General features: G+C 48.4%; 2 protein-coding genes across 2 annotated transcripts; one reads left to right on the top strand and one right to left on the bottom strand.

The window, feature by feature from the left end:
• Positions 1-248: 248 nt before the first annotated feature.
• LOC126536985 (uncharacterized) lies at positions 249-19,990 on the bottom strand. The gene is made up of 3 exons (XM_050184067.3): positions 19,563-19,990; positions 5,352-5,664; positions 249-4,181 (listed from the first exon to the last, which is right to left on the bottom strand). The coding sequence occupies exons 1-3, from the start codon at positions 19,611-19,613 to the stop codon at positions 4,045-4,047; spliced, it is 501 nt and encodes a 166-aa protein (XP_050040024.1). The 5' UTR covers positions 19,614-19,990; the 3' UTR covers positions 249-4,044.
• A 138-nt stretch (positions 19,991-20,128) lies between these two features.
• On the top strand, positions 20,129-25,692 carry mRpL30 (mitochondrial ribosomal protein L30). Its single transcript, XM_050184066.3, has 3 exons — positions 20,129-20,342; positions 22,006-22,305; positions 25,233-25,692. The coding sequence occupies exons 1-3, from the start codon at positions 20,298-20,300 to the stop codon at positions 25,512-25,514; spliced, it is 627 nt and encodes a 208-aa protein (XP_050040023.1). The 5' UTR covers positions 20,129-20,297; the 3' UTR covers positions 25,515-25,692.
• Positions 25,693-27,736: the final 2,044 nt, after the last annotated feature.

Genomic DNA, 27,736 nt, shown 5'->3' with positions numbered 1-27,736 from the left:
AAATTTGACTTCTTTTTCTAGTGTCATTAATCATTCATTGTCGATGGTGCGGCTAGCAAAAGCAGCGCCTCTACAATTTTAGCAAAAAGCGAGACATAATTTCGAAAGTACGGTACCCAATCGAAGCCGCTATACGGCGCCAACACCTATAGACAGGTTATATCGCAGAGTTGCAAGGCGCTAGGAGCTGCAGGACTAGCCAAAAAGGCCAACCGAGAGTTGTCGAGGAATGCACGCAATTACAGGTGTCACCAGTCAGCGTTTAATGTTCGATCAAGTCAAACACCCCCTCTTGGCCACACGCAGCAAAGTGGACAGTTCTGTCAAATGGTATGTCGCAGGAATGCGACCAGCATTGAGCACATACAAGCACAGAATGGGAGAAAAGTACAACACCAGCGCAGGACTTCCTCTCTGTTCGGCGTGGTTAGATGCTAGCCTGTCGGCAATACGAGAATACCACAGACGTCGACGGCACCAGCGTAAGGCTCCTTACACCAACAGAGCTGGTAGCGCCACCTGGTGATGCTCTCATGTTTTTCTGCTTCGTCATGGTTCTCGCAGAAAGTTTTTTTTTTTTTTTTTTTTTTTAGAAAAAGATATCCACTATAGGCTAATGATTGCTGCTACCAAAGCCTTCGCACCAGCGAATAGGTACTACTGCAATTATATTTCTGTGACGTCAGCCACAAGATGGCGACACCGGCGCTACCGCTGCGCACGTGTCTGTTCGGTGTTCTGGTATTTCGTAAACTAATGCCGTTCCAGAGAGGCTCTATTATCACTCTATTATACCCAATATCTTTACTTCACTGCACATGTATTTGAGTGTGCTCTACTGGTTAATTACCTGCAAGTGGCCACAAGTCTGCGTCCCGGCCAGCCTCATCACTGAGGGAAAGGGTCGTGCACGGTAGATACAGAGAGGGAAATAAAAAAGACTTCCCGCGAGGGAAAAAGTGCGGCTCCTAGACAACAAGGCGACGAAACATGGGGCCGTACTACGAGGCTGTTCCTCTCCAGAGCGGTTCAATTTTATACCACGATCCGAGGTGTCCAAGCAAGCAACAGACTCTCACAATCCTTCTCCAACGCGCAGATTACAAAACAGTTAAGCACGGAGAGTGTGACGTCCAGTCCCGGTCATCCGCTCCCACTGAACGCTGTACATCCCGCTCGAAGGAACAGAATCGTAATAACCACCCCTGTATTGCACAGTGTGCCGCTTCAGACTCATACACTTTACATTCGTACACTTTGCAGCATTTGGCTAGTGCCGTTCACCGCTGTGGAAGCTGGGCGCTGTTTAAAAGAAACGAAGCGCCAGCCTCAGACTTAAACGGCTTTAATTCCATCCGAGCCTTGGTCAATCCCCCATAGTGGGTACATTGTAAATTAATTTACACCCTTAAATGTGAGTAAGGGTGTAAGTTTGCCCGACTAGCACCTTTACGCAAAAAGGGTGCAGCGGTGTGTTATAGGCAGATTTACACCCTTACATGTGAATAAGGGTGTAAATCTGCCTAACTCACCGTTACACCCCTTTTGTGTGAAAGTGCTAGTTGGACATATTTACACCCTCATTCACTTTTAAGGGCGTAAACTATTTTACGGCATACACGCCATTAGAATAAATAAACCAAGCCAAACCGAACTTCACTGCTGCTTGAAGCCAGATCGACAAATTGATTTCAACTTGCGATAACTACGACTCCGCATACACATGATGCATTCCGAATGGAACTCATAGAGAGTATTTGTGAGAACGCTCACAACAGCGGCTGCGTCACTTGGGGCTCGGCCTCCGCACCGACTACTCCGCACCGACTAGACCGGCAGCTTCCACAGCAGTGCACGGAACACACTGAGACCTGGCATAAGTGCCATTCGGTTCATTTAGCTTTTCGTGCACACATTGGCTCGAGTCTATCACTGACGTCCCGCCACCATCTTTTTATATAAAACAGTCATCAAAATTGATGAAAATCCCTAACGTTTCCCACCCAGGATATTGCAAGGAAGTTTCTGAAGCCATGGTATTCAAAAAGAATTATAACAAAAAGAACGAAGGCTAACATGCATTTCAAACTGTGACTGCAGCAAACGACCCCAACGTTTAACAATGCCTCGCTTTGTTTTGTACATTTGTCTATCCGTGACGGCGGAAGATCAGTGTATATAGACGCCACTGCTCCTCAACCAGTCTGGTCCTCGATTGTTTAATTATTATTAGTATTTTCGGAGGAAAGGCAGCAGCGTCTTCCATCCCAGCTAATCTGGCCTAAGCTACAACAGAAAGTGCGCAATATCAGTGATAAGGCTCGCGGGCGGGTAAGTTGGGTCAGAAGCCAAACATGGTCTCCGATATCGGGCGGGTCGCGACCGTGCGCGTCGCCCCATCTCGGAGGCTATGCGATGGAAGCAAGCACGTCAATTTGTTACCCCAGATGTCATCTCATACACCTTGTTTTCCCGTTTGACAGTAGTGAACGTAGGTTTGCACACTGTTTCCGCACTTCCAGCTCAAGGACATGTAGCTATAGTGTTTCTTCAGTTTATCCAAACGACTATGGCAATATGCAAGGCTACAGAGCCCATTCATCATTCTTCTGCTGGAATTTTCCTAAAGGCGGCAATATTAAGTACAGACCTGATAACAGAGTGCCGATAATCACGACTAGTGCTTGGTTAATTAGGCGTACAGAAAACAGCAGCAGAATGTTTGGCAAATCAAACCGCTCATGCTTGACAAAAAGCCGTTTGAAGTACCAAGTAGCTAAATTACACACACAAAAAAAAGAAAGAGAAAGCTCAAAATATTGGCTGCAACAATTTACGTAACCCTAAAATGGGACCAGGGTGAGATAACAAAACGTAGACAATGCACTGACGTGAAAAATATGACGTGAAAAAATAGCATCAGGGCGACCATGCAAAAGAACGCCAAAGAAGCTGCGACGTTCACAGAGGCGTCACCGAACCACACCGTTTAGACACATCGTGCATCCACTTACAGATTCGAACGCACCCACGTACAGCACATCGACTCGGCGCGCTAGCCCACGTTCACAAGCGTTCACCAACAATAACGACGAATACAAAATGTGCTCACGGTGGCAACGCATCCCAATTAGGAGCACCGCATTCCGTAACAAGAATCCCATGGCCGCTGCTCGTCCGCCCATGTAATTTGTTCACAAAAGTTTGCACTTGGAGCGACATCAGTCATGAGCAACCTCAATACAGTCTCTTCGTAAACGGTGGTGACAGGCATCGGCAATTTGACCCGACATTGCGGGACGTTCGTGACGTTGCAGTTGTTGAAAGCGAAATATATCGTTACTGATGGCTGCCCGTACGTCGTCAACAGGCTTTCTCATCCTACATTACATACACTCAACGGCTCATTTTGAGCCGAACAACTGAGTTAACAGAATCTGCATACCCTCTCCTTTTCAACCCAATATGGCGGCGAGGCGGAGCTGGTCCTGGGTAGGTATAATGTTAAGGGTTCCCCTTTGGCTGAATCTGTTCCTATCATTCACTGGTCGCGACCGACTGGTTTTGATAACGTAGGTGGTGCACCGCTCGGACCTCTGACGAAACACGAAAAAGGGCTGCCATAGAACCGTTACATTATCTGGGCCGTGGTCCCGTCCGAGGCTGTCGCGAATCTTTAGGACGGTGCTGATTTTGAGGTCAACTACGCTCACCAGCGCGCCTCGTATAGCTTTCTTTGGCCGTGGTCCACGGTATAACGGTGACTCGGAAGTATGGGATTCGCGGCACCGTCGCGGACCTCACCCTCCCCGGACCCAAATCATACGATTATTTATAACGCGCGCAGCATTTTACAGCGCACCACTGCGTGCGTCACTCCGGCCAAAGTGCGGCAACAACCAAAGGTGGGCGGCCCGCCCACCACGTGCTGACGCCACCGGGTCGCTGCGGCGCAGACTACTGAACGGCACGGAAACAACACGGCGGTGTCGAACAGCCAAGAAAGGTAAGGGTAAGCAGCGAAAGTCCTGCGGTTCCCGGCCATCATAATAGCTGCTGATGGAAGAGCTGCGAGTTGAGCTTGCGGTTGATGTCGGCCAGGATGGTGGCGTACAGCTCGAGACGTTCCTGGGTGCAGCTAGCGAACACGTCTTCTTCTTCCTCGTCTGGCATTTCAGGTTCTGCACGAATGGGAAATCACCGAGAATAATAAAGAGCCGAACGCGAACGACATGAGAGAACGACAAAAAAGGCTGCAGCAGCAGCAGGGACGCCGCGCCTTCCGTAATCATGGGACATCCAGGCGACTTACTAGTCTAATTGGGTATAGTGACGTATTATTGCAAAAAAGAACTTTGAAGGCACAAACCTTCACAACATTGCTCAGGCACCATATCCTACTCTCCTTCCTCGATCTCTAAGCCCTACCTCTGCGTACCTAAACATTACTTCCGGCTGCCAACACGCGCTCTTACGTCATTGTATATCTGCTCCTTATAAGGCTCGTTCAAGCTCAAGTTTTGCGTAGAGCTAGCATTCTGCAGTGGGGGCGCACGCACACACACACACACGCACACACACACACGCACACACACACACGCACACACACACACACACGCACACGCACACACACACACTGTCACGTAGTAGTGACGGTGAAGAAGGCACCAAAACTGTGATTGACGAAACTAGCGTTTTATTGGGCAAATTGTGCCCTCAAAAGCAGGCTACACTTAAGGCTCAACGAAAGCGGCGAACACAGTCGGCGATCGCCGAAAATCTGATCAGCGGGTCAAGCGCGTCGGCTTTTATACATCAGTCGTCGAATGTTCCAGAGTAATCGCTGGGACCCGCGTGCCTTCCACAAAGTTCTACGTTATTCGCGTCGCGCACACATGCAATCAGATTACACAACATTCGGTCATAGACAGCGGATGGAACCATCGATAACATTCCAGAAACTTCCGATACACGCAGGCGCGTCCTGCGCTGCGGGATAACATTTGTTAGGCGGTGAAACGTGGTCGCCTGATAAAGACAGGCAAGCACATGTGTCATATATATATATATATATATATATATATATATATATATATATATATATATATATATATATATATATATATATATATGTATCCATTTCGCTGCAATGGAACGGTGACATCGCGATGACATCATCTGAATGAATGTTCAGTGGCACAAGGGCCAGGCATGGCCAAAGAGCGCCATGCCAGTGGTGACGCCATCGGTCATCGCGGTGACACGTGCTTGTTCACAGCCCGAGCGTAGCGTGGCGGGACGTGAAGCCCCGCAATTCATCTGTTTCGAGGCGACCCTCGCCGGACACTCACCGATGGGCTTGGCCGGCTTGGCGGGCCCGCACCTCGGCCGGTTCAGCTTGCGCGCCTCGTCGCCGGAGTCGTGCGACGAGCTGCGGTTGGCGGGCGGCCGTCCGCGTCGGCTGCCGTTGCGTCGCGCCCGCTTGGCCCGGGCTGCGGCGGCGCGCTGCTCGAGCACCAGCGCGGTCAGGTAGCTCTGGCGCTCCTTGCGCACCCGCTCGGTGCGTCGCCGGGGCCGCTGGCTGCTCTGCTCGGACACGCCGCGCGACTTGCGGTTCGCGAAGAACTCGTGGCCGCACGGGCAGCTCTTGCACGCCACGGGCACCTGCGCAGGCGCGTCACTTGGGATGACCACAATGCGAGCGCGGCAGCACCACTCCACCCCCGAACACGAGTGCCGCCGACGTGTATCTTCTGAGTTGTGTAGGAATATACGGCACGCTTGTCGCTCGCCGGTACGCTTCGAAGGGAAAACACCAGAGAGAAGAACAAGAAGGAATGGCAGTAAGGTTAACCACGGTCTCGACGCCCGGTTGGCTGCCCTACACGTGGAGAGAGGGAAGCGGCTAGGAGGGAGCACGAGGTCATGGCAGCTAGCCTCGACAAGGCAGCCTCCTTTCTTTCGGTGCAGTGAAATACTTTCGGGGCTCGTCTGCGCGTTGACGCTTTGGGAATAAGCCCTAAATGGTTGCCAGACATTTGAAGACATTTTTGTTCGCGGTATAGCAGAATCATACGCGTGGTAACCCCAACGACGCCATATTCACGATCAGCTCTCGCCATCAGCGCTCCGCTCTATTGGGGGCGAGCTCCACCACTGGAAAAGCTGGCGCCACCGTCGGCGTGACGTGCCATGAGGGATCACGTGGACACAGCGGCTGCTTCGGAAGCACCGAAGCGAGCTGCAAACGAAATTTTAAAGTCCCAGCTGCGCTGCGGTTCTGATTAAGTGGTGAGGCTTTACCGCCTTGGGTGTCTGCTTGAGAACATTTGAAAGTACTATAATAGGTAGTGGCTGCCTTTGCCGTTGGAGGGGAAATCGTTCCGCCAGGGGAGAAACGAGCGCTGGCGTCTAGGATGAAACTTGGCGTGCGGACATCCATACTGCTGCTGGCTCACGGAAACCAAAACAAGCTTTGCGTCATTTAAACTGCGTCATTGCGCTAGATCTGAGTGGTCTTGCGTCTTTTTCTGACGTAGCGAGCTTTGGCTCAAGGCAAAGAGGGACCACTTTGCTATTGCAAAAGAATGACTTACTGGTGCAGTTTAGCACAGTAGCACTCCCATGTTAACGTCCTTGTAAGTTAGGGCGCGATATGGAATATCACCAGATAAATACGCACAAGAAGAAACACGAGCCCGGATGCTCGCTAGACAAAATGTTTATTGTTAGGCTTTCTGCGTGCGCCAAAATTAGGTCATGATAAAGCGACAAAGTCGAGTACAGGATATCGTTCTTGACTAATTGGTTGCGATTTTAACACGCTGCCTATGATTTTTGGTCGACCCTCAGATTTTTTTTTTCTTTCTCACGGAGTTCGTGTAACACACCCGCCCGAGCGGCCTCCAGGCAACACGTCAAATAATCTAAAATGGAGCCGCAACAGGTGCCACCAACAGCCGTGGCGCACCGCGAATATCGACCCGGACTGATATTTCTGTCCCGTCACATCCTTTGCCACCCCGTTCCACATCTTCCAGCAAGAAAAAAAAAAAACTATAAACGATATAAGAATCCCGCCTTGTTTTTGTTGACGTTCAATGTGCTCAAAGGTTGCAGCATTTATTTAAGTAAACGAAGTCCGCCAGAACCAATCTCACGATAAAAAAAAAATTAAATTCTGATGTTTTACGTACCAAAACCACGATATGATTATGACGCACGCCGTAGTGCGAGACTCCGGATTTTGGTCACCTGGGTTTTATTAACGTTCACCCAATGCACGGTACGTGCGCGTTTTTTTTTTGTTTTTTTTTTTGCATTCCGCCCCCATCGAAATGTGGCCGCCGCGGCTGGGATTCGATCCCGCGCCCCATCTCACGACGAGTACCGACATTAATGCGAACGCACTGAAGCTGTGTAGCGACCCACCACAATGCCAAATCCTTAACTTATGTGTAGCCGACTTCTTCAATTTCCTGTTAAGCCTGTTTCACATGCAAGCGATTGAGCGAATGGAGCGAACAGCGGCGCGGCGCTGCGAAGCTTTTCGCGAGGTTTCGTTTCACATGCATTGCCGCCGCGCGTTTTCCGCCGCTGGGAATATCAATGTTGCTGGCAAAAAACAGGCGACTTTCAGCCAGTTTCGGTAGTTTGCGACTACCAACATAAGCATTGCTTTGTCCCTGCCTCTCAAATCTTTATTTTATAAATACATATCCTGCGCTTAGCAATTCGTTGAAAAGTTCCCTAGGCATGTTGCCCGTACCACGTATAGCAAGTAAATAAACATCGTCCTATGCGCAGTCTTTCCCGCACCAGTCCTCCACTGGTCACGTGTCGAGGCGGGCCGTTCGGAAGCGGTGCTGCCGCTCTGCCGCTGCGATGAAATTCCAACTAGACCGAACCTCGCCGCTCCCGCCGCTAGTGCCGCCGCCGCCGCCGCTCGAAACAGATTTCTGCGGCGCGGCGGCAGGATTCGCGAGCATTTTCGCTTGCATGTGAAACAGGCTTTACTGACATCTTCACTTCTCTGTGGCTCAACACTCCTTCTCAATGCACGCTATGGTCCCGTTCTGTCCAGTTCAATTCTTTCTCCACACTCAGCTGCTTTTGATGCCGATGGTTTAATGCTGTTAGCAATCGTACGATACTGCACACACTTTCCGGGGGCTATGTATGTATGTCCCTAACCAGTATTTCGCCCATCAGGGTCACGGGAACAGGGTTCGAAACCAACCATCGGATCAACTTGGGTCATTGAGTATATGGTAATATGTAGATTATACACGGTAATATGTAGATTAGATACATGCCGCTCTTCAACGAACCTCTTTCAAGCCGACATTGGTTACTGTACTGCATGCGGGACTGAGTACGTGCCGTTGTTCAATGTGAGAAGAGCCCGAAGCACTGTCCCAAAAAGGCGACAGTAATCAACAGCGCGAGCGGAGCCGAGCCGCGCGTTGGCGATGTGTCTGTGCCGCGAGGCGCGTCTTCTTCTTCACAATCTCCCCCCCGGACAAAAAGAGCCATCCTGGCGCCTTAAGAATCGGGAGGCAGAGGGTCGTGGTAGGGCTTCAGACGCGAGACGTGGACAATGTCACGTCCACGCCGACGCAAGTCTTCAGGTGGTGACAGTGGCTCAACTAGAAAATTCACCGGAGATGTTTGCTCCAAGACTCGGTAAGGCCCTTCGAATTTTGGGACGAGTTTCGAGGAAAGCCCCGGAGTCTGGAAAGGCACAGACAACCACACAAGAACGCCTGGAGCGTAGGTGGTGTTCGGAAGCGTGTCGGTGCGGTTTTCTTTCTGGCGCTGCTGTTGCTCGGCCGTAAAGGAGCGCGCTAGCTGGCGGCATTCTTCGGCCTGTCGGGCGATGTCGGACACAGGTAGACACTCGGAGGCGTCAGAACGGTATGGAAGGAGCGTGTCGATGGTATGTGTAGGCTGGCGGCCATACAGGAGGAAGAAAGGTGAAAATCCCGTAGTGGCCTGGATCGCGGTGTTGTACGCGAACGTGATGAATGGAAGGATGCGGTCCCAGTTACCATGATCAGATGCCACGTACATCGACAGCATGTCACCAAGTGTGCGGTTAAATCGCTCTGTGAGTCCGTTAGTCTGGGGGTGGTATGCCGTGCTTGTCCGATGAATAATGCGGCATTCCGAGAGCAAACTTTTGACGACTTCGGAGAGGAAGGCGCGACCTCGATCACTGAGGAGTTCTCGAGGTGCGCCGTGTCGAAGCACGAAGCGATGTAGAACGAAAAAGGCTACATCCCGTGCCGTAGCACTTGGTAAAGCAGCAGTTTCGGCGTAGCGTGTCAAGTGGTCGACAGCAACTACGATCCACCGATTGCCGTCTGGCGTCATAGGAAGCGGGCCGTATAGGTCGATGCCGACGCGATCGAAGGGTGTGGCAGGGCACGGGAGCGGCTGCAAGGCACCAGACGGGCGTAAAGGCGGCGATTTGCGGCGTTGACAGTCAAGACAGCACCGAACAAACTTTTGTACAAAATTGTACATGCCGCGCCAGTAGTAGCGGTGGCGAATTCGTTCGTACGTCTTGAAGACTCCGGCGTGGCCACACTGTGGATCGTTGTGGAAAGCGGCACATATTTGTGACCTTAAGCTGCGGGGAATCACCAGGAGCCACCGACGGCCTTCAGGAGAGTAATTGCGTCGGTGGAGCAGCTGGTCACGAATGGCAAAATGAACTGCTTGGCGTCGGAGGGTTCGGGATACAGGCATGGTCGATGATCCAGAAAGATAGTCGAAAAGAGAAGCGATCCACGGGTCACGACGTTGTGCGGTGGCAAAGGAGTCCATGTCGAGAGATGAGATGGAGTGTGCGGAAGTTGTTCCGCAGGCCGAGTCTGGAGGTAAAGGTGAACGAGACAGAGCGTCGGCGTCGGAGTGTGTTCGCCCACTGCGGTATACGACGCGAATATCGTACTCCTGGATGCGTAATGCCCAACGGGCTAGGCGGCCAGTGGGATCTTTCAAGTTGGCAAGCCAACAAAGCGCGTGGTGATCTGTGACCAAGTCGAATGGGCGCCCGTACAGGTATGGTCGGAACTTGCCAAGTGCCCATACTAAGGCCAAGCACTCTTTTTCGGTCACGCTGTAATTGGCCTCAGGCTTCGTCAGCGTGCGACTCGCATAGGCGACTACGTATTCGGGGTAGCCTGGCTTTCGTTGGGCGAGGACGGCGCCGAGACCGACCCCGCTGGCATCTGTGTGTACCTCAGTTGCAGCCGACGGGTCGAAATGGCGAAGAATAGGTGGGGAGGTGAGAAGACGACGCAGCGTAGCGAAGGCGGAGTCACATGCAGGGGACCAGGAGGAGAGGGTGGTGTCACCGCGCAGAAGCTGAGTCAATGGCGCCATGATCGATGCGAAATTCCGAACAAAGCGCCGGAAATATGAGCATAGGCCCACAAAGCTCCGAAGTTCTTTGATGGTCTGAGGCTTCGGAAACTCAGCGACTGCTCGAAGTTTTGCAGGATCGGGTAGAACGCCGTGCTTGGACACAACGTGGCCTAAAATGGTGAGCTCTCGCGCGGCGAAGCGGCACTTCTTGAGGTTGAGTTGGAGGCCAGCGTTCGTTAGACAGGTCAAAACAAGTCTGAGGCGGAGCAGGTGAGTCGGAAAATCAGGCGAGAAAACCACGACATCGTCGAGGTAACACAGACATATGGACCACTTGAGGCCACGCAGCGTGTTGTCCATGAGTCGTTCAAAGGTGGCAGGGGCGTTACAAAGCCCGAACGGCATTACGTTAAATTCATATAAGCCGTCAGGCGTAATGAATGCGGTTTTCTGGCGATCGGCTGCAGCCATCGGTACCTGCCAGTACCCCGAACGCAAGTCAAGGGACGAGAAGAATTCTGCTCCCTGAAGACTGTCGAGGGCGTCGTCGATGCGCGGCAAAGGATAGACGTCTTTGCGCGTTACCTTATTTAGCCGACGGTAGTCGACGCAAAAGCGAATAGACCCGTCCTTCTTGCGAACGAGAACGACAGGCGACGCCCAGGGACTGTGCGAAGGTTGAATAACGTCACGGCGCAGCATATCTTCGACTTGGGTGGTAATGACACGACGCTCTTCGGCCGAGACGCGGTAGGGTCGTTGACGTAACGGCTGATGTGAACCGGTGTCAATGTAGTGCTGCACTTCCGACGTGCGGCCCAAGTGAGGTTGTGAAACGTCGAATGAACTTCTAAAGTGGTGCAGGAGATCAAGAAGGTCGGCGCGTTCGGCAGGTGTGAGGGTATCGGCGATGGCACTCGAGAATGCATCCTTGGAAGTCTCTTCAAGCGCGGAAATCGAAGACGACTGGCCGGAGTCGACATCAAAAGAGTCTCCGGGGACGTCAACCAAAGACGAAGAGTCGAGGAGTTCCACGATGCCAAGGCATTCACCAACGAGCAATGTAATCGGCGCACAGAGGGGATTGCAGAAGTATATATTGCTACAGCCGCCAGCCATGTCAAGTGTTGCGAAGGGTAGTCGGAGAGATTTACGGCTCATGAAGACGTCGGAAGGTGTGAAGAGGACCGTTGCATCAGTGATGGCATCGCAAGAGACGGGTACGAGAGCGAAGGAGCCAGGTGGAATATCTGTGTCCTCGCGCACGGTAAGTTTAGAAGGGCGGTCACAATCTTCGTGCGAGGGTGCGTCACAAGGAAAAAATTCAACTTCGGCGCGTGCGCAGTCGATCACGGCTTTATGACGGGATAAGAAGTCCCATCCGAGGATGACGTCATGCGAGCAGGTGGGAAGAACAATGCACTCGACTATGTAAACAATGCCGTGAATAAGCACACGTACAGTACAGGCTGCGTGCGGAGTGACGTGCTGAGCGCTTGCCGTACGAAGCGACAGTCCAGAAAGCGGCGTGGTCACCTTGCGCAGCGAACGGCACAGTTTGGCGGCTATCACAGAAACGGCTGCGCCGGTATCCACAAGAGCGAATGCAGGAACACCTTCTACACTAATTTCGACCACGTTAGCAGGACAGGCGCGAGGACTTGGACAGTTCGAATGGGGCGCAGTTCTTGCCTCGTGAACTGCGACGTTCAGTTTTCCTGGTCAGGTGGTGCGGGTCGCCGACGCATTGGGGAGAGCGAGCGTCGGCGAGGGGATGGCGAGCGACGCGAAGGAAATTCTGGAAGGTCAGCACGAGCATACGGTTGGTGGGAAGGAGTGGCGTTTTGGCGAAAGGGCTGGCTGCCGTACTGGAAGGGCCGAGAGGCGTCGCCGAACGCTTGAGGCCGACGTCGGCAATATCGGGCGACGTGTCCAGGAGTACAGCAAGAATAGCAGATGGGACGATTATCAGGCGTCCTCCAAGGATTAGCTCTCGGTGCGGTCCAAGATGCAGCATGGGCTTCCGGTGGCACCGGTTGGGAATGGGTCGCGAAAGACCCAGGCGGAGGCCTGCGTACTGCCTGCGCGTACGTAAGAGGCGCAGCCACAGGCAGGACTGGCTGCGCATAGGTGCGAGGAGTCGCGACAGGCTGCACTGCCAGAGCAGAGTTGAGATTCGTGGCTGCAGGCGGCTGATGGTGTGCGGAAGGGACAACTTGAGCGACCTCTTCGGAGATGAGAGTGCGGAGCGTGTTTGGAAGACTGGAGGTGGGCTCCTGAGTGAAGGGGACTAAAGAAAGTTGGCGGGCAACTTCCTCACGCACGAAGTCCTTGACCCGTTGAAGTAATGAGCATGGGTCGTACATGCTGTCAAGGCTTGCCACCAAGTCGTCGCTGCCCAGAGCACGCCGAGTCGAAGCGCGTTGCTTGCGTAACTCATCATAACTTTGGCATAGGCTGACGACTTCGGACACAGTGCGCGGATTCCTGGCTAGAAGCATCTGGAAAGCGCCGTCATCGATGCCCTTCAGTATATGGTGAATTCGCTCAGCTTCGGGCATTGCCGCGTTGACTCGTTTACACAGGTCCACGACGTCTTCAATGTAGCTCGTGAATGTTTCTGCCGTCTGCTGTGCTCGGGCGCGCAAGCGTTGTTCAGCGCGCAGTTTGCGAACAGCGGGTCGGCCGAACACTTCTGTAAAGGTTGTCTTAAAGATTGACCATGTGGGTAAGTCACTTTCGTGGTTGTGAAACCAGAGTTGGGCAACACCAGCCAGATAAAAGATGACGTGGGTTAACTTCGCTGGATCATCCCACTTGTTGTGCGCGCTCACCCGTTCATATGACGCCAGCCAGTCTTCTACATCTTCGTCGTCTGCACCGCTGAAGATCTTGGGGTCGCGTTGTCGTGCAACGCCGGCGCAAGTGACGGACTGTGGCGTCGGCGCCGTTTGGGATGAGCTGTCGGTCATGGCGGGCGATAGCGTTCTTGATCGCAGCTCCAGGGTTACAAGCGACGGGGTTTGAGTCCCAGCACCTCCACCAATTGAGAAGAGGTTTATTGGCGGCTCCTAAGGCAAAAGCGCAGCGACCGGGAACGGCGAGACAGCCCGAAGCACTGTCCCAAAAAGGCGACAGTAATCAACAGCGCGAGCGGAGCCGAGCCGCGCGTTGGCGATGTGTCTGTGCCGCGAGGCGCGTCTTCTTCTTCACAAATGAAACTCTTTGACGCCAACTTGGAGCACTGTGTATGTGCCACTCGATCGGTCTGTGCTAGTCTTCAATGACAAAAACGAATTGCTCCTTTAAGTTTATCCGATGTTGGGCGGAATCGAACCCACGTACCAAGGATTCCTCAAGGACAGAAACCTGACGATGTAGCAAGCTGCGCCACTTTTCAATGAATCTCTCGCAAATTGGGTCGCTGAGTATGGGCCAATGGGTGACCGGCAAGCGAGGGAACAATTCTCAGCGATCTCACGCACCGGCGCGCCACGCATCTCGGAGGCCAAGCGCAGGCTTCGTGGCGATACCGCTAGATGGCGCCGAGCGTTCTTAGGGAAGCGCGAAAGAGGAGCCCCGCTGAAGTACATGCCTCATACATTACTCGTTTCGACAGTGGCAATACGTTGTGTCGCTATATTGACTCAATGCTAAACGCATTACCGTCGACAGTCATCGAGAGATAGGTTCGCCCGATTTTTTTCAATCTCTAACTTTCAATTTTCTGTTGCCCTTGATGTCTCTCATTCTGCTGTCCCTTACAAAAAAGAGTTTGACGTTTCATTCACCCACGAGTCACCCACCGGTCACCCCTGTCACCTATCTGTAACTCGACCTTTCTGTAGACTACAGTCTGCAGATTGTCTGCAGACATTGTGCGGACGGCAGGTAGACTTGTATGTAATGTTCATGCCCAATATATATATATATATATATATTGAGAAACATGACTCATTTCGTAATTACGGTTAAATCGGCTTCACCTTTCAGCCACCCAGAGTCAACCACCACACACACACAGACACACATGTGTGTGTGTGTCCTGAACCATGACAATTTTGTCATTACGGTCAGTTTTGCCATTTTAACATTTTGAAAACTTTGCCACTGATTGCTACAAGCACAGTATGATAATGGCAGTTCCATAAATCAATTATTTAATATTAATTGAAATAAAGTAATGGTTACATAACCTGCATTAAATACAGCAGTTGTATTATGGCTCGATTCACAGCCCTGATTAAAGGACATATGTACCACGCTACGCCGTCACCATAAATCCGACCACCGAAAGCGTGGTTGCTTTCGGCGCCGGCCCCCGGGAGGCGCTGGCGCTGCCCCAGGAAGCTTACCAGCAAGTATGCGGCCTGTAGGGTGGGCAACACAGCAACAAAGAAGGTCAAGCGCAAAGTCAGAAAGGCTGAACTAATCTCATGGGTGGCGGCAATGGAAAAGAAACCTGCCATGAGTAACTACTTAAGAGGAAAAAACGAAATCAGGAAAGAAACAATTTATGATAACTCAAGGGGAAGCTCATTACTTTTCGAAGCGAGATCGGGATGCCTTAGAACACGCACCTATAAAGGGAGATATAGGACGGAAGAAGAAGCATGTGCTTGCTGCGGTAAAGCTAGGAAGACTGTGGAGCATGTTTTATTAGAATGTGAAGACGTCTACCCAGCGGTCGATTTAGGCACCATTGGCCTCCTTGAAGCCCTTGGGTTCAGCGAGAGCAGTGGAAAAGTAAACATGTCCGCTATAGGGATTAGTAAGAGGCGATTGGAGGATTGGTGGAAGAAAAGTAGGGAAACGACAAAAAAAAAACGGGGACGTACAAAAGCCCAATTTGAAATAGGGGATCAGAAAATTTGGGTGTGGTAGTTAGAGTTTTTTTTTTTTCTTTTTTTACTGTTTAACCTAGGTAGGACATTACGCAATATAATAGCAAGAGCTTTGTGGCGCAACCCACCGCCCCGTTCCAAAGGGTGGTGTTGGATTAGCTGCGCCAGTAGTGACGTCGTTGCTCTCTGTCGCAGCCGAGCGCGCGCGCGCAGCAGTTTCTCTGCGGCTCCGAAATGGGTAGGCCACGCGTCATACGTACTCCTGAGGAGTAGGCAGCTTTCGATGAGCAACGCCGCAAGCAGAACTGGGAACGAGCTCGCCTACGCCGTGCCAATGCTGCAGCCCGGGTACATGAAGAGGCTCGTGCAGCCGAGCTTAAGCAGCAACTGCGTATCGAGGATCCGGCAACCTGCCAAGCGATCGTTTAATGAACCATCGGGATTAACCGAGTTATAAACCCCGAGGCCGCGCCTTTCAGCTTCGCTGGTTAACTATCTGTACGAAGTGCTCGGGCGGTGATTTCTTATTTTCGCAGGCTAAATGATCTCACCACAATACATACCTATGTTGCGGTGAAGCTTACTAAGGGCCATCCGCCATTATGGAACGCATTTAACTATATATACAAGACACTAGCAGTCAAAATATCGAATCCTACTGGTCAACAAACCACAGGCAACCGTGTTCGCTCAGGGATCAAGCTATCTTTGTCCAGCAAACATATTCGCGCTAATGTCGTTCGTTCTCAAGCATATCTCTGCACGTTTCTTTTGAGCGGACACCATATGCCTGTCGCAATAGACGATTGGAGTGTTGGAAGTTGCATTATGTGAGGAGGTACGGTATACTTCACGCAGTTTAGCCCCTAGGACGTGAAGTATCCCGGCGGAGGGCAATTTCGAGGCAGCCCAAATAAATTAATCGCATACAATACGATTGAAAGCACCTTCTTAAGCACACAGACACAGTGGCATAGCCAGGGGGTGGCACACTGGACACATTCCCCTCCTCCCCTCTTTTCGTTCCCGCTCAAATGCGTATCTCTCTCTCTCTCCCTCTCTCTCTCTCTCTCTCTCTCTCTCTCTCTCTCTCTCTCTCTCTCTCTCTCACACACACACACACACACACACACACACACACACACGAGAGAAGTGAAACCGAGGGGCTCAATTTTTTATAATCATGGCCTGTTGACTTTATATGGTCATGATATATATATATATATATATATATATATTGTTTCAGCTGACTTCAGCCAGAGTTTAAGAATATGCCGATGCACTCTAAGACGACGCGACCAAATGTGCGTTGCTGCCTTTTGTATGTAGTGTGTCACGCTATATTTTGTATTTTACTTAATAAGATAATTAGTCAAGATTCATTACCCATTTTTGAAGTAACGAAGCTTGGAGACAACATGCAATTAGTAATTTGCAGAGCGGTTTGCAACACGTCCGAATAAACAGTTCATTCCTTTCTATCGTAAGTATTAGTCTTCTTCAGCTTACTGGGGATGCCCGCGAAATACATTAAAAAAAAAACACGTGGCATGCCCGCTTGGGCGTCGTGATTGCACTGCTCCCAAACGCTCAGCGTACAAACCAACATAACATTTAGCCGGGTGTGTATCCGCTGCTTCTGCTTATCGCTATCACGAACCGCCGCACGCCCTGCTAGATGCTGTGTTCGTTTGTACGCGGACAGTTTGAGAGCCGCTGCAATCACGGCGCGCAAGCGGATATGTCAAATGGCATTTTTTTTTGTATTTCGCGAGCATCTACAGTAAGCTGAAAACACTAACACTTAATAGACAGAATGTTAGAAACTGTCTAATCAGACGTTTTGCAAAGCGCGCTACAACTTTCTAATTGAATTTTTTTTGCCTACCTTCGTTGCTTCAGAAGTTGGTAAATTAATATTGACTAATTATCTATTTAAGCAAAATACAAAATATAGCATTACACACTACATACAAAAGTGAGCAACATGCATTTGGTCGCGGCGTCTTAGAGTGCATCGGCACATATCTAAACTCTGGCTAAAGTTAGCTGAAACACCCCGTAATATATATATATATATATATATATATATATATATATATATATATATATATATATATATATATATATATTAAACACTTTTACGTAGCACGCATTGAGCAACAGAAAGTTGTATCGGGAGTTTTTCATGTTGCTCTATAATTTTCGCATTGACAGCATTCATCTAACTATATATATATATATATATATAGTTAGATGAATGGTGTCAATGAGAAAATTATGTCATATGTCAAATTATGTTATGTCATAGAAAATTATGTCATATCACAAAAAGCCAACAAACAATGACTCCAAGGACAGCATAGAGGAAATTATCTCCAGCTCTTAAATGAATGAAAGAAATCATAAATAAATGGAAATGAAAGTGGATGAAAAAACAACTGGGTGTAGGTGGGATACGAACCCCCGCCTCCGCATTACGCAAAGTTTTATAACTGCGCGAACAAACGACCACAGAAAAGGCACACAAGGTCATGTGCGAAGCTCTTATCAATCGAACTACCATGACGACATTTTTCAATTTGCTTTCTGGACAATTTTTGTTTTCTCTACTAGTATTATATATATATATATATATATATATATATTTTTTTTTCCCCGCCTACCCGAATGTACAGTGGCGAATGCAGCAAGAGAAGCGAAATTCGATGTTCGAAAACCCGAGACGGAACAGCGCCTGGCGTTATACGTGGTGGTGTTTAACGGTAATTCGATCATGACTTTATATGCTGGCCGTCGAGTTCCTAGACCCCACGCATGCCACTCCACTCAACGCAGGCTCAACGTAACTACAGTGTCTATAATAGTATTCTAGGCACTGTAACGCAACGCTTTCACCGTTTATAGCACAGCGGCACCCACCGAAGCTGATTGTCAGCCGAAACTCTCTCCGACAGACTACATTCCTAAGCTCAGGCTTGTCAGAAGGAAAGTGCCAGCAGGAAATGCGCTCTGGTCTGTTGCATAGCAACAATGTATCTATCTCGCCTTTGCTTCTCCTTTTTTTTTTCTCTCCTTTTCCGAGAACTTGAACTCGGCAGTTTGACGTCGTCAACCCCACCTGTTTGTTTTCCGCTGAAAGTATTGTTCCCATGTAAATCCGATCCCAAGCAAGGCGGGAGTCGGTTTATGGAAACCATAGCGATTTCTTTTTTTTTTTTTTTTTCATTTCTCTGAGACCAGGTGGCATTTGCCTTTCACTGTCGAAATAGCTATAAAAATGGGTCGCTGGACGAGAGTTTTTAGTCGGAAGGCATCTCTCCAGGGGGGCAGCCCGACCCGTATTTTGCCAATCGTCAATTTTTGCCTCACCCGAGGTGGTGACTTAATTAGTGGCTACGGCGTTGCGCTGCTAAATACGACCGCGGGATCAAATCCCGGCTGCGGCGGCCGAATTTCGATGGGGGCAAAATACAAGAACGCCCGTGTGCCGTGCACTGCACGTTAAACATCCTTGAATAGCCAAATTAATACGGACTTCCCGGCGTCCCTCTGGTTTTAGCAGGTAAAGCCCCAGAATTTAATCATGATTTAATTTTGATTTCAACGTCGTGCAACGCCAACAAACGTACAACACATCACGATCTACACGAACCCGCAAAGCGATGCAGCCTTTGCGCCTGCACATCAGTGGGGAGGTGTGTGGCGCTGCTGATAATTTGTCCAAGATGGACGAGCACACTAAATACGCCTGATGACCCGCATATTTTTTGTGCTTAATTAGCTTGTTCGGGAGTTCCAGCTTCCTCTCTGGGTGCGCCGCGCAAACATGCGTCATTACGATCAAAGAACTGGAGATAATGCGAAGGTCATCCATTCAGGCGAACCAATCGCCTCTGCGTGAGACGAACTACCCCTACGCGCGACTTCAGCCAACAGCTGCGACACTGAACGAAAAACGTTTCATAATGCGGCTTCAAAATGCGCCTGCCAATAATCAGCACACAGACACGCACGCAACGAAAAGAGGACGACGCTTACAAATCATGCAAATTTAAACACAGAATATTTATAATAGATCGAGATTGCAATCAGACCCTTCCGCTGTCACGAGATAAAGACACGACAGCGCCTATGACAAGTTCATATAACACAACAACAAAAACAATGTAACACAGGTAGCCACCGCTACAATTGATTGCTTTTCAGAGGCAACAAAAAGCATCTGCCAAAAATTAGCAAAACTGGCCGAGGTGTAGACTGTGTATAGCGTTGAGAAAGAGGGTGCATTTGGGAAGGGAAGTGCAAAAGTGGGGTTGCTGTGCACACTTGAGAAATGCTGACCTGTTGTTCGCATTTGGGGCAGTGTTTCGTAACCATCCTGTTTTTCGCCATGCTCAGAAGATCCTGGTGCAACCTAGTAGCGACGTAAACGAATCTTCATGGCTTTGCCGGACACGGCAACATGCAAACACGAAAACAAAAACTCTTGCGCGCCGTCGATTGTCAACAACGCGGGGTGTAGCAGAAACACGGGAGGTGTGCGAGGGCGAGGCGAAGCTTGATGACTTTGCCACTAGGTGGCACAAAAAATCGTAAAAAAAATGAAAGACAAAAATGAACGTTAGCAACGGCCAAGAACTTGTTTTTTTTTTTATTTTTTGAAGCATAAATTTCGAAGTGCGAGCAACACACTAAAGCAGGGGAAACGACACGCAGAGCTAGAATTAGGTCGTTTCATACGACAAGCAAAATACGTTGCACCTCATAAACTCTTTTTTTTTGTTTTTGCAAGAGCCACGGCTGTGCAAGAGCCATGGATAACAACTTTTAGCCAACACTTGGGCACATTGCGCCAATTTTAGCGCTTTTTACAACATAGGCAACATTGCGCTGGCATGCCTGCTCGTTTCGTCGGCGTGCGCGACAAACCGTGCGACCGATTGGAACTGATATTCTTTAGTTGTGTTCCCATTGTTTAGGGGTAATATGTGACGATGAGCGACGGTGTAGACGTGTTCTAGGATATCTACTTTACCATTCTTTCGCTGTGTGCAAGTGCGGGTAGGACAAGGAAAGATGAGCTTAACGCTGTTCCGTCCAGCGTTGCTGTCCGTATCTAAGGTGAGAACACACAGTTTGGTCCTAAGGTCTTAGTTTCTACTTCACCATAAAGAAAACTATCAGATTATTCTTATATCTGTGAATTGTTTGACTCGCATCATCCAACATTGAAACACTTTATCCACTATTGCTACACCCTAATGAGCTAAACGCCAATGGGCAAAAGCGATATGAACTACGATAATCACGCTAAGTAACGTGTGCAGGGATTATTGATTATGTTGTACGAACTACAGTCATAGTTTCGTGAGGAGCGACCATTCTGTTCGACGCTGTGAAGCAATTATGTAGGCTTACTAAGCTGCGCATAGCCGTAAATGCGTAGCTTGCAAATGTGCAAATTTTTGCTATCGACAGTGGATACCGACATTAGTTTATGCTACATAGTTTAGTTGCTATATTGACAAATGTGGCCTTAATTGCTCGGTGTTGGCAGAGTAATTGCCATCTGCTCAGTAGTGGAATGTTTTAATGTTAAGCACTGCACAGGCTTGCTTCTACATCCTGTATCTGTTGCGATGAAGCTGCGCTGTCGCCCCGAACAATTGAGCACGATGAAACGCCTCACAATGTCGCTGCCAATCATGTCCTTTCCTCAGTATTTGCGTTCGTTTGCGAGTGTGTTCACCATGACGGCCTCTTTATCTTTTATCTTTATCTGTTCGCTTTTTCTAATCTCTTTGCCCCGTACCCCTCTCCAAGCGTAGGGTAGCCAGCCGGGCAAGGCCTTGGTTATACCGGAGTCACACGGCCGCTTTCGATTGCGATCGAGCCCGAACTGCGATTGGCTCCCTACCGTAGCTTGCGCAAAGGAGCCAATCCCGGTCGCGATCGAAAGTGCGCCGTGTGACACCCGTATTAGCATCCCTACCTTTCCCTCTTCGTTTCTCCCACTCCTTGAATCTTCCATACGGCCGAAACATTATTCCACGTGAAGGAAGCTTATAACTCGTTCACCTTTATAGCTAGCTACGCGGAGTAGATACGTACAAAAATTTAAAAAAATATAAATGTTAATTTCGTTAATAATCAGATGGGATTAGAAAGAATTAGTCATTGGTTTCCTCAACTACCCTTAACTGAAGTATCGCACTAATGTATAAAGAACACTATAGCTATGGGCTTAATGCTAAGTCTCCCATGCTTTAATAAAAATTTGCAGGTATAAGAACGTGTAATAAAAAAAAAGAATACATTGGATGTTGTAGGATTAAGCTGCTTCTTTTTCATGTTCTCAACAGTGGCTCCTTCCAGCACATTGTGACATTGCAGCTGCCAGCGTTTTGGTCATGATGCACAGCATTGCAAGCTCATTCCTGACAAAAGCATTTTACATTAATCATGACTCAAAACAAACTTAAGAATATGTGCTCATATCCCAATGTTCCATAGAGGAAACCTATCCGTACTTCAATCCAATTCCCTGCCATCCACAAAACACTGCCTAGGCCTGTCAATCAAGTGTGCTTGCACAACCAATGATACATCTATCTCTTGTAATTTGCACATTCAGTAATGCAAATAATGTTATTGTGGTCACTCCTTGGCTCCCTGAGCGAATTTCAATTAACTTGGATAAAAAGAAAAGGCGCGTATTCTGCACTGAACAGAGTGTAAATGAAAAACACCAGAAATAAAAGAGGTTTTTGTGCACATCTTATAGGTCTGGTCTGTGGCTCTCGCGGCATCTAGCAGCAGCAGCAGCAGTGATACTGCCAGCACCAGCATGTCCCGGGCACAGTTGCGGCCTATCAATGGCTATGAACGGACCGCCGAGAAAATCTTCAAGGAAGTTCTCGAGACAAGGCAAAAGGCAGCCACAGCAGACTGGGAAGTGCCCAAGCTGTTCCTGGTGGAGCGGGTAATGAGCTTGCATGGCGTACCACACTGGGAGCGGGGCATTCTCAAGCTGCTCAAACTGGATCAGTCCAAAGAAGACAAAAAGGCCCGCATCAGGAGGCCAGTGAGTTTCTTGTGTGCTCGTTCCAGCAGCAAGTTGTGCAGAAATCTTCAAGTTGGAGGGACAATCGTGTGAAGCCAACAGACAGTGAAACCAAGGAAAGAATAAGTTAATTTACTTGAATTTTGTTTTTATCTTCTTATTTTGATGTCTAGAAGTGATAAAGTAAAGGAAAATGAAAGTGGACAAAACAAAACAACTTCTTGCAGGTGCGAACCAAACCTACTTTGTCGCATTATGCGTGCGGTGCTGTCACCAATTGAGCTACCGCCGCGCCATTTTACTATATAACACAACAGCAACAAAAACAATGTATCACACGTACCCACCACTACTGTTCAGTCTTTCTCAGAGGCAGCAGAGTAGTTGCCAAAAATTTCCAATGCTGCCAAGGTGTAGTCTGTATTTCATTGAGAAAGAAGGGGGTCTGTGGGAAGGGAAGTGCAAAGTGGGGGTCAGCTGTCAGTCCACACTTTTCCTCTCTTGCACCATACTTATTGTGAGTTGACGGGTGATGCTGGCTCATGGCCATGAGTGGTGGCACTGGTTAACACTCCCAAGGCTAGCTGTAGTACACACACACAAATACCTAAGAAAGTAGATGGGCAACCAGCGATGCGGTAGCTCAATTGGTGAGAGCAAGTTGCTTTGTCGTTCACTTTCATTTCCCTATACGTTATAATTTCTAGACTTCAACTCAAAGAACAAAGAAATTTACTCTGTGCATTTCTTGCTTTCATTGTCTGTTGACTTCATATGATAGTAACTAACAAAAATTGGGCCCCTGGTACTTCAGGTAGAGAAAGTTTCATGAAAATGGAAAAAAAAGAAATTGTCACTTGCCTGACCATAGCACAAAGCTACACAGTAAACTATACGGGTCTCAGAAATAAAGATACATAATTGAAAAAAAAAAATCTATCCTGGTTTGAGTATTGAACCCACAACCACCACCTCTCCAGGGTGGTCACTCTACCATCAGAGTTAACCAGGGGAATATAAAATTACAGGGAGAGGGTGAATTTTTCAACTCGAAGCACAGCACAATAAATATGGCAGTTGAGTTTAGTGGGAATCCATAACATTAAGGAAATTTCATGAAAAGGAAACATCCTCAGATGGTAGAGTGACCGTCCTAGAAAGTTGTTGGTTCCAAGTCTGATCTCCAGACCAGGACGAACTTTTCTTAAACTGTAAAGCTGTCTTTCTGAGAAACTTCAATAGATTTCCCTTGTGGCTTCATTCTACTCACGAATGGCTGGCAATTTTTTTTTTTTCATTGTTGCGTGCTTCTTTTACTTCATCAAGTGATCGTAACTTGAAATCTCAAGGAATTGTGTGCCCTCCTCAGTGGAGCAGATTCCCTATCAGCATTGAAATAAATGTGGCTGTTTCACTGTGTATATGTTCAAACTACACCTGCCGTCAAGTTGTAGATGCTTGAAGTATTGCCTCTTACATGTGACTGTAGTGAAGAGGTGCAGTCATCTGTAAAAGAGCCTTATGGCTTATTGCAATCAACAGCTTCACCCATGGTGTTGCCAGTATGTAGTCACGGCACTTGAGTACTCTCTATACCTTCCTGAATTAATGGGAGGTTGATTAGGAGTAATCTTTAGATAAAAAGTAACTCCTATTTCACTACACAAATATATGCAAAGCGCAGAAGTGCTTTCATTACAAAAGCGTGAGCCAATCTGAACGAATTCCCTTTCAGTTAAGAAAGCTGTTTTCTCGACTGTCGGAAGCAGAATTAGATTTGTGTATACTGCGTATGTTAGATTAACTAACCTGAAGAAGACAAATATGATGTATTAGTTTACAACTTGCTTAAAATTATTACATCATTCATGGCGGCCATGCTCACTAACAAGTGGTATCATTCAAATCATTGCCCAATTCTATAACAGTATTGTAATTCTGATACCCCAATAGCAGTTTATAGAATTGCGATATTGTTTTTTATTATCATTATTGATGAGCCACAGAGTCTCAACCTGGCGCTTCATTTAGAAATACTTAGTTTAAGTAAGCAATTTATGTACATAAATTGACACTTGCCACAATGGCTCAGTGTATTTGCGCTGCTGAGCACGAGGTTGTGGGTTTGATCCTGGCCACGGCATATTTTGGTGGATATAGAACGCAAAAAAAGCTCGTGTACCACAATTTTTCGGCATGTTAAACAACCTCATGTGGTCAAAATTAATTTGGAGCCCTTCACTATGGTGTCTCTCACGGCCAACCGTGCAGTTTCTGGATGTTAAAACCCCTCAGTTTAGTGGTTTTTTTTCTTCTTCGTTTGAACAGTCAGAAGGCTGGACTTGCTGTAGTGGACATTATCGTCACACCGTGACTCAGTGCAAAATTTGCTGATGTGTGTAGCCGTAAGGATAGGCGTGACACTGTTTCTTATATATAAAAATAATATTAACAGAATGTTCTGCGCATGTTTTTCTGGTTGTGTTTGAGTGCGGCAGCTGTAGCCAGCTCTTGGGTACCAAATCCAAAATTAGATAAGTTCTGGGCTTTAGTGCGCAAAAATCGTGATAGGATTATGAGGCACGCCATGGTGGGAAACTCGGGATTGATTTTGACCACCCTGTGGTTCTCTCAAGTACATGAGCATTTACTTAAATTCAGGTGCACGTTAAATGCATGAAAACAAACTAGTTGTATAAACAGGTCTTGTATTATATTATGTAAGGTGCTGTGATGCTTGCTGGCATTTTGGGGAGGGGTTTAGAGGGTTCGTACCTTCATTCTAATGCAGCAAAAAGAAATTGTTAGTAGTGCTCATTCAAGTTTAGCCGTTTTATTTGATCCTGCATGGGTAGAAGATGTTATTACCAAGTGTTCAATCATGCAACTGATATGTTCCGTGCAGCAAAACCTAATTGAAATTTTGTTGCATTTGTCCTGCTGTGAAGCTTGGCAGCAGAACCATAGTGAAGAACACACCGTTCATGTGCAAGATGCTGTGGCAAGTGAAGCACCTGGTGAAAGTGAGCCCCATAACATTTCCGGATGGAGAACCTACGGAGGCAATCACGGGCACCCACTTGAGTCGTGACGGTGTCTTCCGCATCGTGCACAACCTACAGGTGCCAGAGCAACAGCTGTTCGAGCCAGCCAGACATGCAAAGAGGAAGTTTGATGGCAGACAACTAGCCAAAGTGCTACACCGGAAGTGGAACAATGGTTTGAGCTGAATAGAATGAAGTGATATTGGAGATCAGAATTACATGCATTTTGGCATCACTGAGCATGAGCTGTTTAGTAGTGACCTCAGTTGATAGGGTTAGTGCATTAAAGGTACACATAGAAAAGGAGAAAATTGTGTCTGCTCTGGAATGTTAAGAATAAAGCTTTTCCTGGTTTTCATTGCGACCTTTCCCTTGCTTGTGTTATTCACGTGTATGTACTGTCGTAGACAAATTAAATCCGAGCAAGTTAGGGTTAACTATGGTTAATTCTTCGTTTGCCGCTCCATGCAGTGCCAACATGGTTTCGAATATGTACACTTAACAAGGGGCTTACATTTTTCTAACAGGGCAAGGAGCACTGCAAAATCACACACTCAAGTTATTGCTCTTACGAGACCCTCACCAGGCCCCATTGAAAATTTTGGTTACAAACTAAAAGTTGCAGGGCACTGTCTAGGGAGAGCTTTATGGCAACAAGTCTTCATGTTGATTCTTGATTAAAGGAAATGGGAGGAGTTGAAATGTCGCATTGCTACGCTGCCAGGAGGTCGGCTTCACTGCCAATGTCACGCTCTCTCCTCTGCCTTGACTAGCATCCGCAAATGACATTCCTTCCCTGCCTTCTCTCCTACCATAGCCGAGGGACTGCGTCACGCTTCAGTTGCAACCCCTACCTCCCTTTTTTATTTAACTCTTCCTTTTTTGCTGTGCAATGCTCTCCCAGTGGTGGCATAGTACATTCTTCATTGGCATTATACTGAGGTCATGTGCCGTAATTGGCGACCTTGCCAGCAGTGCGTCTTGCGTAGAGGTGTTTGTGGGCGTGACCTTTTCTCTCTGGCTAGAAGCAGGGCTCCCTCGATAGGAAGGTCCGGCATTTATTTTGTCCGAAATTTCAACCAGTCTGATGCGGTGCAGCTGTTTGATACTTCGCAGACACAATTACCACCACGTGATCTGTACACTGCACTTGACTGTTTGCAATGCCCAAACCTGGTAGGGGTTTTTTAAAATGATGTTATGCTTTGTACTTCCCTGTTCATGTTTCATTTGGCAACAATAGTACATTTGAAGATGTATATAATGAACACAGATTAAAAAAAGTATTTAATACAGTAGAACCTTATCGATACAATCCCATCATGTACGTTTCCCCAGCGCCAACGTTCGCGATCGAGAACACCAAAAATGACCCAATAGAGTTACGCTCGTTTTTTTTACTGGTTCATACATTCCCGGAAAACACGATTTTCGGCACCAACGTTAAGTATGTCGCCAAAGTGTGATCGTACGATACATTTTCCGGCAGCTAGGTCCCATGTAAACAAGAAAATGTGTAAAGCGCGTGCCATCGAGAACAGTGTATAGCTACCCGCTGCGGCTGCTTCACCGCAATACTCACTCACCCATCTCACGCGAAAACGCCGGTGCGCTCTCATTTTCTCATTTCAGTACGAGCAAATCTTCTGCGGGGTCGTTGCACGTGGCATTGGCAGCTATCACCGCCAATCCTATTGCAATAAGCATCATCGCCTATCTGCTTCACAGTGCATCGTGCCGTCGGAAGCCTAGTGCACGCTTTTAATAGGGAATAACCGAAACGCGCCGCTGTACCTTGTTGCAGGCTGTGATCGCATACGTTTTCCGGCCGCTAGATCTCATTTGAACAAGGTGCGAGGCACACACGATCGAGAACAGTATATCGCCGCCCGTCTCACGTGAAAATGACGGCACCCACAGTTTATTTCGGTACCTGCAAATCTCCGCCCGGATAGTTGCATGCGCCGGATTCACAGCTATTGCCACCAGACCTATTGTGATAAGCATCTTACTTATCTGTTTTGCAGCGCACGGTGCGTAGTGCCATTAGTAACGTACTACATTGTTTTAGTAGGCAATAATCCAAACGTGCCGCCGTTCCCTTCTGCAGGTGGCGTGATGTGGGCATCACGTTTTGCTTTGGCAGCAACTAGCGTCGCCCACCAGCTAATTTCGTTTTGATTTCCTGTCGCCCTCTTAAAAGACCACGCAACTTGGGCGGGCTTAAAATTTGGTTGTGGGATAGGGAAATAAACCGCTTCTCGTGCCGCAACGATCCGCGCGACGCTTCGTATTATATAGATGTTAACAACAGTTGAGTGTCAAATTTTTAGTTACTTCAGATCGGACGTGTTCCCGGTTAGTACGCTTCTCACTTTTTTTCTTTTCAAGACATATGAACGAGGTTC

Source organism: Dermacentor andersoni, chromosome 4 (assembly GCF_023375885.2).
Source record: "Dermacentor andersoni chromosome 4, qqDerAnde1_hic_scaffold, whole genome shotgun sequence".
Taxonomy (NCBI): Eukaryota; Metazoa; Arthropoda; class Arachnida; order Ixodida; family Ixodidae; genus Dermacentor; species Dermacentor andersoni.
This window is presented reverse-complemented; position numbering and strand designations above follow the sequence as displayed.

Excerpts from the sequence above, each read along its gene's own strand:
- LOC126536985 (XM_050184067.3), bottom strand. The coding sequence starts at position 19,613 with ATGGCGAAAAACAGGATGGTTACGAAACACTGCCCCAAATGCGAACAA. Across the intron at positions 5,665-19,562 it reads GCCCCAAATGCGAACAACAG|GTGCCCGTGGCGTGCAAGAG; the intron begins GTCAGCATTTCT and ends GCGCCTGCGCAG. Across the intron at positions 4,182-5,351 it reads CAAGCCGGCCAAGCCCATCG|AACCTGAAATGCCAGACGAG; the intron begins GTGAGTGTCCGG and ends CCATTCGTGCAG.
- mRpL30 (XM_050184066.3), top strand. The coding sequence starts at position 20,298 with ATGAGCTTAACGCTGTTCCGTCCAGCGTTGCTGTCCGTATCTAAG. Across the intron at positions 20,343-22,005 it reads CGTTGCTGTCCGTATCTAAG|GTCTGGTCTGTGGCTCTCGC; the intron begins GTGAGAACACAC and ends CACATCTTATAG. Across the intron at positions 22,306-25,232 it reads AGGCCCGCATCAGGAGGCCA|CTTGGCAGCAGAACCATAGT; the intron begins GTGAGTTTCTTG and ends CCTGCTGTGAAG.